Source organism: Athalia rosae, chromosome 2, assembly GCF_917208135.1.
Source record: "Athalia rosae chromosome 2, iyAthRosa1.1, whole genome shotgun sequence".
Classification (NCBI taxonomy): domain Eukaryota; kingdom Metazoa; phylum Arthropoda; class Insecta; order Hymenoptera; family Athaliidae; genus Athalia; species Athalia rosae.
The window spans coordinates 11,960,638-11,975,881 of record NC_064027.1 but is presented as its reverse complement, the minus strand read 5'-3'; the positions used below and the strand labels follow the sequence as shown (position 1 = coordinate 11,975,881).

General features: G+C 38.4%; 2 protein-coding genes across 2 annotated transcripts; one reads left to right on the top strand and one right to left on the bottom strand.

Annotated features, from left to right (window-relative positions):
• Positions 1 to 55: 55 nt before the first annotated feature.
• Positions 56 to 7,652, top strand: LOC105684327 (ubiquitin carboxyl-terminal hydrolase 32). The gene is made up of 14 exons (XM_012397612.3): positions 56 to 557; positions 636 to 760; positions 1,162 to 1,267; positions 1,610 to 1,852; positions 1,987 to 2,226; positions 2,398 to 3,045; positions 3,232 to 3,593; positions 3,717 to 4,094; positions 4,227 to 4,450; positions 4,523 to 4,772; positions 5,489 to 5,749; positions 5,818 to 6,011; positions 6,152 to 6,758; positions 6,978 to 7,652. The coding sequence occupies exons 1-14, from the start codon at positions 500 to 502 to the stop codon at positions 7,266 to 7,268; spliced, it is 3,987 nt and encodes a 1,328-aa protein (XP_012253035.2). The 5' UTR covers positions 56 to 499; the 3' UTR covers positions 7,269 to 7,652.
• Positions 7,653 to 9,487: 1,835 nt separating this feature from the next.
• On the bottom strand, positions 9,488 to 15,215 carry LOC105684336 (N-alpha-acetyltransferase 25, NatB auxiliary subunit). Its single transcript, XM_012397622.3, has 10 exons — positions 15,007 to 15,215; positions 14,647 to 14,871; positions 14,041 to 14,294; positions 12,978 to 13,201; positions 12,491 to 12,800; positions 12,050 to 12,354; positions 11,559 to 11,817; positions 11,098 to 11,343; positions 10,386 to 10,982; positions 9,488 to 10,199 (listed from the first exon to the last, which is right to left on the bottom strand). The coding sequence occupies exons 1-10, from the start codon at positions 15,065 to 15,067 to the stop codon at positions 9,975 to 9,977; spliced, it is 2,706 nt and encodes a 901-aa protein (XP_012253045.2). The 5' UTR covers positions 15,068 to 15,215; the 3' UTR covers positions 9,488 to 9,974.
• Positions 15,216 to 15,244: the final 29 nt, after the last annotated feature.

Genomic DNA, 15,244 nt, shown 5'->3' with positions numbered 1-15,244 from the left:
TAATCGCTAGCACGAAAAATAAAAGGTACGTACTTCATCCACAAGATCTACTGAACAAACAGTTCATCTAACAGTCTTGAAACGAAACGAACTACCTTTGATCCAAGTTTTGACAAACCACGTTATTCTTAGGTAATTCTAAATTCGTTGGCGTAATTATATTCATCCTTTGATTCTAGTTTCAATAACTCTGGTAATAATAATCTTTGGGCATGCAAGCGCTGACCAAATAGGCAACAAAGAGGTTCACGGCTGGATTTCAAGTCTCGTCTCTTGCATTGGTTGAATCATGCCATCTTCGCGTGTATTCAGGAACCCAGCCTTTTTGTAATATTCGCAAAGGCGTAGGAGCTGACGAAGTGATTAAATTAGCGAGAATGGCTGACTGAAAAGTGACAGCACAATTTGTAATAAATCCGTTAATTTCAAATTATAATTTAAAGTTGAGGTGTGAACTTATCATGATCGAGTTTCAGCACGAATTATAATAATCTTTAATATGGGAGGAAAGGAGTCAAGACCGTTGAACATTTCTTACGAAGACGCAACTAAACGAGGTAGATAACCCCATCTAGGATTTATTCAGATCTTCCAAATAATTAATCACTTTTACCTGATGTTATGTACTTTGACAGTCTCTGATTCTGAGCTCAGAAGATTACGAGAAGCTTTCAAACGGACTAGTACCAACGGGGTCATAAACTTAAACATATTCACACAGGATGTCCTTGGTGATTGTGTACCAACGCAAGTTACAGAGGTATGTTTCAGGTGAAACTGTCAAGTCCGAATTGCGACTTGAAATTGTCATTATCCTAGGAACCATGACAAGTCTTTGTCAAGCTAGAGCAGCAAGACATAATTTTGTTAAGATATTAATGCACCAAATCCTGTCTTGCCATCTGCAATTCTGACATAATTCCATCAGAATGGAACGTCCTTATGAAAGAAGAGTCTCTTTAGCTCCTTTGTCATAATCGTTGGTTTCATGGGCATAAATGTTTGTTTGAGATCAAGTGCCAGACTTGAACTTGCATCTCTTTAATGATTATGATATAATTTTGGGTATCGCTAAGTTCGAGGACTTCTGACTGCAAATTCTTTGGTCTTCAATTTTGATCTTTCAGAATCACCCGATTTTTAAGCAGTCATAATTTTCAGTACATATATGCAGCATTCGGTGGAACACAGAAAGGCATTGGCTTCAAAGAACTTCTGTGTGGTTTGGTTCTTCTGACAAGAGGACGGCAAGAAGAAAAGTTACGGTGTAGGTGGTTTAATATGCCTGTGTTTCTTATCTAAACAATGATATCGAGTTACTTGGTATCAGCATTTATCAAAATAGCTGTAATACAGTTACTGTTTTAAATAGCATGAATTAACATTTTTTGCCTTTCCACTGGAAATAATTTGAGAAATGCTAATCATAAAATCTACTGATCAGAAATCTTGTATGCTATTCTAACTAAATCTACGCTTATATGTGATATAATATACTACTCAACTAAGTCGGATTTGCTGATATAAGCCCCTTACAAATTCAAGTTGTTGATGAATTCTACATAGTAAGTATGTTGCTTATTACATAGACTAAAATGATTTGTTCCAGTCTTGTATGACCTTTATGCAAACGGAAATGGATCTCAGTTTGCAAAAGATGAACTCGCTGGTGACAAGGGTTATGAGAAAGTAGTAAAAGGCGCAAGTTATGAAGAGTGGCAGGATTGGCAACTCCAAAATATTGAAACCTCGGCCCTATCTCGTTGGCTATTATCAACACCTAGTGCACTCACGCTTGGAAATGATTTGGAAACACCAACGTTTTATCAAAGCCTAGCTGGAGTTACTCATTGTAAGTGAACAGATAATTACATGATGAACAATCACATCTAGGACCATTCTAGTAATTTTAAGACCCATACAGATCGAATGAATTGACCCTTTATTGCTGTTTATCGTTATAATCCGTTTTTTTGCAAATAACAGTAGAGGAAACTGATATAATTGAGTTGGAGAAGCATTATTGGACTTTGAAAGGTCAGTCTGCGACAGGGCGACTCGATTTAGAAACCTTGGTACCTATGATTTCACCACCAATGCCTCTTAGCGTGTGTCCCGGTCTCGTGGCAGCATTTGATGAAAACAGAGACAATCACATAGATTTCAAAGAGATGGCTTGTGGTATTTCAGCCGCCTGCCGTGGACCACTCGTAGAACGAATGAAATGTACGTATGAACTTTCTTGGCTGACAATAATTTCTGTGAGTGATAGAATTTTGGATACGGATTTGAGGTTTGAGTACAATTTTTTGATTCATACGCTTTGTACATCCCACGTTATTTATACTGGTCTAATTATTTACCCTGGTTCTTGATGGTAACATAATTTTCTTTCAGTTTGCTTTAAAATATTCGATGGAGACAGAGATGGCGTTCTGAATGAGGTTGAACTCAAACATATGTTAGAGGTTTTGATGTTAGTTAGGGATGATGAAATTGACAAAGGTATAGAAGCAAAAGAAGAAAAAAAAGATCTACCCAATTCCCCTCTAACAATGGAGGAGTGGCTCGTATGGACAGCTGAGAAAGAATTACCCCTGGCATTTTTGAGGCTTTTGGATCAGCTTTGCCATGTAGTTCTGGGTCTGAGGCCTCCAGGGCGTTCTGAAGAGGGAGAAATTGTGACAGGGTGGTTAGCGAGAGAAGAAAGAAGAGGCCTCAGAGTTGGTCAATTCTGGTATCTGGTTGCTGCTCATTGGTGGAATCAATGGCGACGGTATTGTCTATTGGATGTGCCCGTGTCAGACGGTAGTGGTATTCCCGGCGAATCAACAGCACCTGGACCAATAGATAATTCACATCTTGTAGAGCCTGCTAAATATAAAGTGCCTGCATTAACTGGAGAAGGAGGTCGTCTGAGGCGCACATTAATGCTTACCGAAGGAAGAGATTTTCATTTACTTCCAGACGCATTATGGAAAGCCCTTGTGCAATGGCATGGTGGTGCCCCTTCCTTGCCTAGACAAGTTATTCTGCCTGCAACAGGTATAGACCATCATATCACCATATCATATTTTCAATATATTTTTGCGTGTATAGTAATGCCTTTCGATACTAGGCAGTTTTAAGTGGTGAAGTTCAGAATGAATTTTCGTAGTTAATTCATCACTTTCGTCGAATCATTCATCAGATAATATGAAGCATGCATCCCATTAATGATTTGTGTATTAGGTGGAGATCTTGAGCTGGAACTCTATCCACTGGTGTTGCGTTTGCTTATGCATCGTGCAGTAGGTGTACAGCAGCAACCATTACCATTACCATTAAACGGAGTTGGATCATGGTTGCCGTCATCCTCATCAGCTGGTGTTTACAAGCGTCAGTTGATGTATATCGCAGCGTTTAGCCGGATGGCCACTGCTGGTCAAGTTTACCAGTTCTTATGCAACAGGCTACGATTAATAGGTGAAGATATACGTTTGTGGCATGTGCGGGAAACTGGGGCTTTAGGGGGTGGAATGACTCTTCTCGAAGATGAGCAAGCTACTCTTGAGGAATTGGGGCTTCAGGATGATAGCCAACTGCTGATTGAGGTGAGCTGCTTTATTTTCTCCTCAAAGCAAGTTTAGCTGCAGGATTCTCTAGCTTCAACCATTTGATGGAGAATGCATATGAAAACATAAAATCTGGATTAAAAAAAATAATCAAATCCAAAGGTGCGGAACAAAGATCAAACATGGCCTGAAGAACTTGGGCGTCTGAGAGATGCCAATAAAGATGATGTAGGCAAAGGAGGAGGTGAAAAAGGTGCTACCGGCTTAAATAACTTGGGTAATACATGCTTCATGAATGCAGCTCTGCAGTGTGCTAGCAATACAGGTCCACTAACCCGATACTTCATATCGGCTGCTCATCTGCGAGAACTGAACACTAGCAATCCGTTGGGTACACGTGGTCATATGGCCGTACGCTATGCTGAACTTCTTCGAGATATTTGGAGTGGATCTGCTCGTAGTGTTGCTCCTTTGAAACTTCGTTGGACTATTGCAAAGTACGCTCCACGTTTTGGAGGTTTCCAACAACATGATTCGCAGGTATGACTTTTTGCAGTTACAAATAAAGTAAATCATAAGACTTAACTATGCTTTAGGCACTTGTTATTGTTTGAAACTTGAATTTAACAAAACTTGGTTAATCATTTTAAAGAAAATATATCTTTTTTGTAGGAACTCTTGGCATTTCTTTTGGATGGACTGCACGAAGATTTGAACAGGGTCAGAGATGCACCCTATGTTGAGTTGGCTGACTCTGAAGGCCGAGAAGATTCTCAGGTTGCTCAAGAAGCTTGGGATAATCATCTCCTTCGCAATCAATCGATTATCGTTGATTTGTTTCACGGTCAACTCAAGTCCACTGTTCGCTGTGAACATTGTCAATGGGAGTCTGTTAGGTTGGTCACATGAATTGTTTTGATATGGCACTTAACTCCTTCAGAGTATCTAATGATATGTTATCACTACAGGTTTGATCCATTCACCTACCTGACCCTACCCCTTCCCATAGAGGGTGTGATACGACGAGAGCTGTTAGTTGCACGATTAGATGGAGGTGTTCCGATTCGATACGGGCTCTTACTACCGACAGATGCAGATTATGCGGCTCTCAAAACAGAGCTTAGCAAGTTATGTGATATTCCAGCCGCACGTCTTTTATTAGCAGAAGTTGTAGCTAATAACATCGAACGGTTCCCTTCTGACAGAGCTACAGTCCAGGTACAACCTTCTATTCAATTTTAATCTGCAATAATGATATCTTACAACTATTTTTTGGAAAATAGAACTAAAGTACTAAAAACCTATTTGTATTTTAGTAGACTTTAAAATATAACGCTTCAAGGGAGAGTGCTGGATGGTATATATACATTGCAATTAAATATTGACAATGCTTTATTTTGTTGTACATGATGTATGGTTTGTAATATTTGATTCAGGGCAATTAATATTTTAAATTGTTGACATTTTAAGTGGACATGTTGCTGATTATATCTGGAAATCCAAATACTTTCATACCTTGATTGAATTAATGGAGAGCTAGCTTTGATAAAACCACACTATATCAAGTGAAATCTCAAATATGTTAGAGTAAACCATCTGATCGGAGAAGTTTTACATTGAAATTTCTCAAAGTAAGGTACTGCACAGAAAGATGCATGCTTTGTGACGGGCACTGTATACTGTACATTGGGGTCCTTTGTTCGTTAATAGTAGCAATTCGACCTGTTAAAGGAAAGTTAATATTAAATTAGCAATGTTTTCATATACTGATATTATACAGAGATTTTCTGTAACACTACAGATCTAGATAACACCTACTATTTTGATTAGAGCCTGAATACAAAAGTTTGATTCGAAAAAATGTTCCAACGGTAACCAGCACTCTTTCCTGCATCATACTCTTAGGTTAAATTATACCAGGACATTGTATCCAGGAGGCAAAGGCAGGAACAAGACTATATGCTTATGAAGTACCTGCCTCTCACTCTCCACCTAGCAGAAATCAGCAACGTTCTTTGCCTGAAGCATCTGAAGAACGTCGCAGTTTCAAGGCAATTCAAATGTCAGAATCACCACCACCGCCGCCGCCGCTACCATCAATGGAAGGAAAAGAATATAACTACAGTAGTGATAGTAGTTCGAATAACTCTTTATCCCATGGTCATGGATATATTATTGCTCTACATCGTAAAATGGTGTGTTACCTATGGTACCTAATCTAAACAGCGAAATTGACAACCAAATAACTGTTCATGAATTATAGATACGACAAGATCTGTACTTTGCGAGTTCGCAAAAGACTCGACCTAGTTTGTTCGGTGTGCCCGTGGTTGTACCCTGCGGGGATGGAACGACACATCAAGAGCTGTATAGAAGTGTTTGGCGACAAGTAGCGAGGTTGGTTACTCCGCTACCACCCACAGAGACAGCTGCCTCACCCAACCATGCTCAAGATTGGTAAGCTTCAGTTACACTTTCATTGTCAAATATGAAGTTGTAGCACTTGCACTTCAAACATATCATAGCTTGTTGGAAGGAACGATTGGAGATCAGTATGAGAAAATCTTTGAATAATTTGTGAATTTGTCATTTTTCAGTGATGATAGTTTGGGCTACGAATTTCCTTTCGTTTTACGCGCGGTGGATCGTGATGGTCGAGTATGCGCTTGGTGTCCATGGTACAGATTTTGTAGGGGCTGCCGGATACGCTGTGATGGAGATTCAATGATAACGGAATCGATGAGCTCAGGTCTCCCAGTTACGCATTTAGCGATTGATTGGGATCCAACAGCTCTGCACCTGCGTTATCAAACAGCTACTGAGCTTAGCTGCGAAGAACATGAAAGTGCCCCGCGAGGAAGAAGCATCGAAAGTGCCCCTTTACCTTTGTCGTCTTGCTTGTCTGCTTTTACTAGACAGGAAAGTTTAGAACGTTACCATTGCCAACGCTGTGCGGAGCCAAGATCTGCTACTAAACGTTTGCAGCTTTGGCGCTTACCCCCGATTTTGGTGGTACATTTAAAAAGGTTTCATTGTGTACGTGGCAAGTGGGTAAAATCACAAAAGGCAGTTCAGTTTCCTTTGAAAGACTTTGATCCTTCCGAATACTTGGCGGATCCTCAACACCACCATCGACTCAACCACCATAGACTTCAATCTTCCGTCAACCCACAGGATGTCAAGTATCATCTATATGCTGTCGTCGTAAGTTTGTGATAATTCCACTCTTGAAAAATTATAGTGCATAAATCAAATCGATTACTCGTTTACATCACGATTACTATTCATGGAATTTTTTATGCCTAGTTTAGAACTCAATTCCAAATTTATATAGAGAGAAACTTTGTTTCAAGTTATGGCAAGAATCTTATTCCATTTAATAGTCTTATATGTCTAGTTATCAATTTGCAATTTTATTTTCAGTGCCATAGTGGTATCATGGGTGGTGGTCACTACGTGAGTTATGCACGTAATCCGGATGGAGGACAGTGGTACTATTATAACGATAGCAGCTGTCGAGAATCCAGTCCTGAAGCTGTGGAAAATGAAACAGCCACTACCGCGTACATTTTGTTTTATCAACGTGATGGCCTATCAGAAGAAAGGTACTTACCGTTAATTTCTCCTGATCAAGAGAGAGATTCGCCTAGCCCCAATTTAGAATTTTCAGACCCAGATGAAAGCGAACTACGAAAAATGTGTACTATCACTTAGGCAGGAATTAAAATCTATGAAAACATAATTGAATCCAAAGAGAGTATCCCAAAAATTCAAATACACAAAAGAAGTATGCCTTTTTCTTACATCCTGGGAAGAGCGTCATGTCACATAATTATAGCATGCGATGCATTCAAGGGTAACTTGGCAGTATGAGTGTGTAGTGCAAATAATTGAGCTCAACTGCCGGTAATTTGGTTAATTCGACGGCATATCACAGCATACGTAATTATATTGACTGTTTGCTAACATATAAAGTATACTTGAGCGCATCAATGAAATTCAACACGAAATTGTGATCACATATGGAACATAATTTGTATTATTCCATTCGACAGTGGAAAGCTTTCGTGAAAATAGAATATTTTTTATGAAACAGGACGTTTGGGTTCTTCGCTTATATTGCACCTTGATTACTTAGTTACCAGAATTATAATCAATCCCGTGCTGAAACACTTCTTTCTGAATATATCAAATGTAGTGAGAAAAGAAAGCAAACTTCACATTAAGATGCTTCTCTCTAGGGTGAGATTTGTAAGAATGTTTCAGGCTCTCTATGCATAGTTTCACAACTTGTCCAATCAAAAAGTCGGAGTTTTTTGGGTCAAATTCCGACTTCCATTCAGGTATAAGCCGATTAGTCTTCATACCTAAATCTTGTTTCTAACGCATTAATCATTGACCAAATTAGTTTCCTAGAGTGAAACAAATGATTTATTCCCCTGGAATATTTGAAGTGTCATGTGTACGACCAATTGTTAATATTTTTGAAAATATTTATCAGTCCCAAGCTGACTTCTAAATGTACATAAATTTTTGCGGAGTTAGTTTGAAAATTTATTAGCAAATTATTGATTAGTAGAAGGTTGCGCGTTGATTTATAAGTAAAGAGAAAACAAAAATATTGTAACGCGATGTGACCTAATTTACACTAGCATCCAGTAATCTGTCTCATATCCTTTATATACTGTACATACATAAATACCCATAGCTTCAATATTATTTATTGATTAGTGCCATTCCACTGCCTGGTGTGCATTTGTAAAATTGACTTACATCTACTTTCGAACTGCTTAGCCATCGTGGTATTCTTAGCTTTAAGTGAACCAGTATAGGGTGTGAAATAATAATTTCAAACTTGCTGTCATTTTTGCTGTGTGTGGTGAAACTCAGGTCGCCTATTATTTTGACAACCTTACACTGCGTGAGCGATGCATGATTTGGTTTACTCAGATGGATGATGATTGTGATGATCCGTTCGGAACGATTTTTCTCATGCCATTCAGTGCCACAAATGTGTACATGAATGTATGATTCTTGTACTTTGAAGCAGATGTAAAATAGACTACGCATCCATCCGCGCTCGATCCATCGAGATAAACCAATTAAGTTATGAGATTTTCAAAGAAAACTACACACGACCCAGAATGATTGAACACAGCTGGAAACGTATCCATAAATGCATAGTTTTCTTCGACCGTAATTAGCCGTTCGAAATATCAAAATTCCAATTTCTAAGGCACATAGAAATGATATTTAAATTGCAATGTGCGCACTGCTACATATACATTCTTTCAGATGTTTGTTCAATGGATATTTGTATCGCTGAAATAGCCACTCGACAAACTATTTGTTAATAAATTATGAACCAAGTCGTGAACGTGTAACTTTTTGTTGTGAAGTAAAACGTGAAAAAATTTGTCACTATTAATTGAAGTGAGGATTAATTCATGCGAATTGATTTAGCATTAACTATTTTCGTATCAACAGCACTTTAAAAGTGAATTCTTTCTACAATGAAATCCACATTTGAAGTCGTGTATGTGTAGACGGACCAATAGTTTTTCTACCAAAATGCACTGGAAAACTGAAAACAAATATGAGTTTAAAAACCGACAACTACTAAAATCATGATGAGTATTTTGCTATGGATATAAAATAAATTTGGTATTTTTAAGTTAATAAAAACAAATACACTTGACAATACGGATTGCGAACTCAATCTTACAAACTTAGAAATTCAAACTAATTGGTGCGCTAAACGATGAAGTCGCTCGAACAGATTGATTCATGAATGAAATGGTGGTTTACGAGTTGGTCTACTATTATGAGTATTGTTATATGCAAATTTTCGATTGTACCAACTTCATACTATTTTTGATAGTATATTTCTGTAAATGCGAATTTTATTAGCGCTAAATAGTTAAAAAAGATTATTTTTGTATTTGAATCGTAACACATTGATATGTGATGTATTTATTCAGTTGTTTTTCACTTATTATTGGCAGTTTGTATTTCAACAAGTATTCAAACCCGTATAATACAAAAGCGTTAATCTTATTAGAATTTTAGTACAAGGTGATTGATGGAAAAATTTTGACACGTATGTACGATTATAGGACCGATTTGGTCAATATTTATCGTTTTGTCAAATTAAAAAAACGAAAAATGTAAATACGATAGGATAAGAATATGAGTAAATATTCACAAATATATCATATCCATCAACAGCACGTGCCTAATGTGTTAATTTGTGACCAAGGTATAATCAACATTTGGGAGAGCCATCATTTTATTATATCGATAATCTGATCGATATTAATTTGCAATCGCTAAGCCTTATGTACATAAATAACAAGATGGCACTCTCGGACTGGTGAACGAGCGAATGAATGAATTTTGTACAGAAGTTTCCTAACGTTTTCAGCTTTTCAAGCTACTTAAAAGTTTTAGAGTTAGCTGAACACGAGACTTGAGCTCTCTACAACTCTGTGCGATGCTTTCTTGGCCACGTTCCATAACAGTTGTAACTGCCATATCATTAGCGTCCAGGCCTGTGGTCAACTGCACCTTCTCTAATATTGTAAGAACTGAGTCCAACACATTTGCTCTTTCCATTAGCAAGCTCGTCACATCTTTCCAGCCATCCTGAAATTGAAAGTTGGAAAATGAAATGCAGTATATCAATCGAAAAATTGTCTTTTTTTCTTTTGCCTATCCGATTTCAGCATATGTATCAAAGCCTTGAGAAGAATTGAAAATTTTCAAAGATTTTCAGCTGTTTTACTTAGATGGTTGTGATAACTTCAATGAAATGAAAGGATATGTGCTTACTCCTAATTGATGGAGTAGAGGTAGCTGAGCTCTCTTTCCCAACTTTTTGTTGTTCTTCTTGATTGATGTCGGGGATTGAGATACGTTATAGGCACAACAAATGGCTCCTAACAGAGAAAGTGTTTCACCGCAAGTTGCCGCACGCAAGAAAAATGGTTTGTAAGAAGCTGGAGATGTTCGACACGGTATTGGAAGTGTCCGAAGGCAGGGAGTTGCGTTTAGTTCCTGTAGGCACTGAGAATCAGGAGACACAGAACCAGCAAGACAGTCTGCAAGTTGCGCAATTATCTTCAACTGTTCTGATTCATGAGCTTCCCGTAAACGTTCAACCGCATCAAGAGGGACTAACAGGCTCTGCGCGCTACTCCCTTGGTCTTTCAAATTGTTCAATATTTCAGGAATCAGTTCCTGTTGCAATTGTCTGAGCTCGCTTGCTAGCTGTGTGAGCAATGACGATGACTCAACCTCTGCAGCCGCGGCGACTACTCGTAGTAACAGGTTTCTCGCGGAAAGCAACCGTAGCATACAGGTGCGTGTCTCTTCTCGATAATAGGGGTCTTTTTGATAACTTCCTAGAGGCTCCCAACCGATGACCACCTGTTATCGAATTACATAAGGTTTGATATGAGTAGTACGATCAAATTGACAATATCGAGTAGTGTAAGAATAATAAAGATCCCACAAAACGTATTCATATTGAATGGAGATTCACCTCAAGATCTCTATTATCTCTGATAAGGTTCCATCTGATAGAATCTTGTTGAGGTTGTATTCGCATGGAAGCAAGCATGGCGGAGAGAATGGTAGGACTATCGCACCAACTAAGTTCAAGCAACATTTTGTCCACTGTTGTCATTGCAAAGTGCAACGAGTTGTCCAAACGCTTTCTCAGTTCAACGAATTCCTGAATTTTTACAAAGCTCCCGTATTTGTAGGCAAACGTCAAGTGATCCGCGCTCTAAAAATTGATCGAGAATTCAAGATTGTTCGCAGAATTGACAATTATTATCTGTGTGTTATTAATGTTGACTTTTAGATTTTCAATTAGAATAGGTTCTATAAAAGAGGGATTCCCAACTTCAACGGACAACCTGATCTGACCTGTTCACATGAATTGTCCAGTGCCTGTTGGGAACTCCTACTGGGGAATATAAAAAATCTTTAGATTCATACATCTTTATAATTAGTCACAAAGAATTTCGCAGCATGATCAAGGGTTGAAGATGCTTGTGACAAATGCCCTAAGCACGCGAGGAGTGGGGCGTGTAGGTGCCCTAATGAATCCAACTGAATGTGTTTGGCATCCAGTAATGTAAACGTATAATGAGCTGCGCCAATGAGACCAGCTTCCAGATAAACTCGCACCAATAAAATCTTTGTATGAAAATTTGATGGACTAAATACCAGACTCCGCTCTAGTATCGCCATTGCCCTGCAAAAATTTCAATATCTTACATTACTATCGGCCACATCGAATGAACAAGAACCTCTGGGGATGGTAAGATTTTTACTGCCCAATATTGTCATTCGTAACAAATGAAAGTAGTTTCATTCTATTGCACCTTTGGCAATTTCTACCAATCAAATCACGGAACGACATACTTCAAACCGTCTTAGATATATACAGACCCAAATATAGAAAACAACATTACAATTCAATTCACCTGTACAAATAGGATGCCTCTTGCGTTTCCACCCAGAGTTGATGAAACAAGTGTGTGGCCAAAAGAGCATATGCATCAGCAGGACAGAAATCTGTTGGTAATCGGTCACTAGTAGGACACAAATCATTCCCCTTTTCATAGAGAACACAAAGGCGATCCGCCAAACTGATACGTGCTTCCAGACTTGTATGAGGAGAATGATAAAGGCCACATATACGCCGTAGTTGTTCTAAATGAATATGCCTCTGCATCTGAGTAAGCGTAGAAGGATAACCATCAACTTCAACACCTACATCTTGTTCTAGCTGGAAAAAAATAAATATTTTTTATCAACTTTAATCGTTATACCGGAGTTATAAAATTTCCGTTAGTGAAAGTTTCAGGATTTTTCTAGCTCATAATGGAGAATATAGAGGTGTAGGAAAATATTTTTATCTTAACCATTTTGATCAGATTTAGCCTTTTGTCGGATTCTAGAAGATGTAAGTATAACTCCAAGTCCCTAACAACACAGCCTTTTTCTCCAAATTGTGTGAAATATTGGCGCATCAGTTCCAGTGGATCATACGAGTCCAGCTCGATTTTCAATAGACGTGCGTGTTTTAGCAATTCAAAACGAGCTAGTCGAGGTGCTCTGGCCTTCTTGCCTTTCCCCGAAACTATTTCATTCAAGAATTCTAAACACTTTTGAGGTGCCTCTGATTTCACAGCAGCTACTAAATAGTCTCGGTGGTAAGCCCAGTTGTCAATGCTATTGATGACAGATTTATAAATGATTAGATGGGTTCATAAGAATGCAATACTCGAAAATGGCAAATTCGTTTCAAGCAATTTAGCAAATGCCTTCATGAAAATGATGGAATACTTTTAGCCATGTTATAAAATATAGCATAATTTAGAACCAGAGCTACATGCCATTATTACTTACTCTCCCTCAATTAATTCTTTAAAAGTACTAGCTGCTTCTGAGTATCGCTTCAACTGCAAGAGAAGCATAGCTCTTCGCTGAGGTAAAGAAGACAGGCGAAAAGCAAGGGGTCCCGATAGCACTTCCATAATTTCCTCCTCTTTGCCTTGTAACTCTAACACCATAAGGTACAAGTGAACTTCTTGCTCGGCCTCAATTTTTCCCTCATTCACCATTTTCAAAATCTGTTTTTTGGTCATAAAGTAAGCTATACAGACTGTTGCTGATCAAATAGTGAACCTCCAAACCCAGAGTTCCTCGGGTAATCTCAAGAGTAAAATCTCTCTTGCAAATAAATTCGAGAGAGCAAATTTGATCCATCCAACCTTAGAACTCACAAAAGACTTGGTCAGGGTTGGCACATTGCCTGCCTTGTGTATGCAAAGGGTTTTAACTGCTATGTACAGTAGAAGACAAAACGTTAATCAGCCAACGCTTGCAGTGGATCGTAACAAAAAAAATGTTGTTCTCTGACCAACTGATAACTCAGTTGAACTGGGCTATTGATTTTCTCGAACGTATTAGTTTTACTTTAATTATTTAACTATGCTCGTGAATATCAAAGCTACTCGCAATGATATTCACATTCATTGATCCATTAAAGATTCAGTACAGGCGCTAGCCTATTGATTTTTTTTAGGTCTGCCGTTGGTAGTCGATTTTCATACTTGCAAGTCAATTGGTGTGGTGGCCCCGACAGTGTCTTCGATCTGAACTTGGACAAATTATCACTGCTGCCAATCAAAAGCGGTCACTCCTTGACTTTTGCAAGGGCAGTAATCGATTTAAAATTACCTAAGGAACTCTAAGTTTACAGATTTCTCCTTAGATCTGAGACACCCTGTGTACTTCTACTTATTTAAAGATACAACATGAAATACAAACATACAAAGGTAATTATTGAGCAGTACTCTGGATCATTGTGCAACAATATCATTCTAGTTGAAAATAGTAAGCTGGTATATACAATTACACAGTTGGAATTATAGCAATTTGTGGCTATTTGACAAAAAAAATATGTTACCATCCTCTCTGCAAGTGGGAGCACAACCCCTTTGGCTAGCCTTTCATCAGCTTGCATGGCCTGCATAACAACACTCATGACGGCCCAAAAGTAGTATGGATTCCTAGGCTTCAATTTGTAGAGAGCTACAGCCGTTTGTTGTTGTTTTTTAAAATCACATAGTCGTACGTATGACATAAATAGATGGGTAAGGAGCTCTTCATTGGTTGGGTCTGCTTTAGCTGCTGCCTCATATAATTCACTGATTTTATCCGCTATTAATAAGTCGAAAGAACACCACGGATCAGACACGAGATACTGCATCATTACCAGATTATATAACTATCAGAATCTCTAGTGTATGAAATATAATTAAATTAGCATGTTAATTTTGTGGGGAATTCTGATTTTTTTAAACTCACAAAGATATATGACAAATAAGGCAGGTATGAATCAAAATCGATATGTTCACATATCTTGTGTATAATTGATAACAACATTTAGATGAAAGAAAATTGAGATTCGTAGTTTTGCAAAAATTGCAGCATTGCCTCAAAAAGAAATATAAAACTGTCAGATATCAAGAGAGACTCTTTGCTCGTTTTTTGGAAATTTAATTCAACTTACGTTGATGGATTTCCCGATAACAGATACTCATGGCCTGTAGAGTGGAGTCATCACAGGGAATCTCTGCTCTCACCTTTTCCATAATCATCTGACAATCATCTTCCTTGCCTAGGCGGAGGAGGGCCAGTGCTTTGAGTACTCTGGCACATTGATTGCTCGGTTGTTTTCTGAGGACTTTTTCAGCCTCTTGAAGAGCCTTTTTATTATTTCCATTATCTAGCCAGTCTGTGAGGAATTAATGGTTGGGTAGAATTACATAACCTTTCGATCAATTTGGCTATACAATTTACAAATTCTCTTGACTTCAACAAGGCTGATGTTAGATCAATGTAAATTCACTGGAATTGGTCAAATACTTACCGTAAATCGGCCTCAGTCGGCGTTCGTTCACCGTGCTGTCCACATGGGCTTTGGAAGCCATGACACTTTTTTGTTGTTATTTCAAACCACGAACGTGCCACAAACCCTGTTTCGAACGTGGTGAAATCTGGATACAGCTGTGGAGGTTCCTTCGGTCCTTTCATGCCTTCAGTTCTGTCTACCAGCCACAAGTATCGCTGTAATCTGTATCGTCGTCGTAAATATCGTGACATCACAT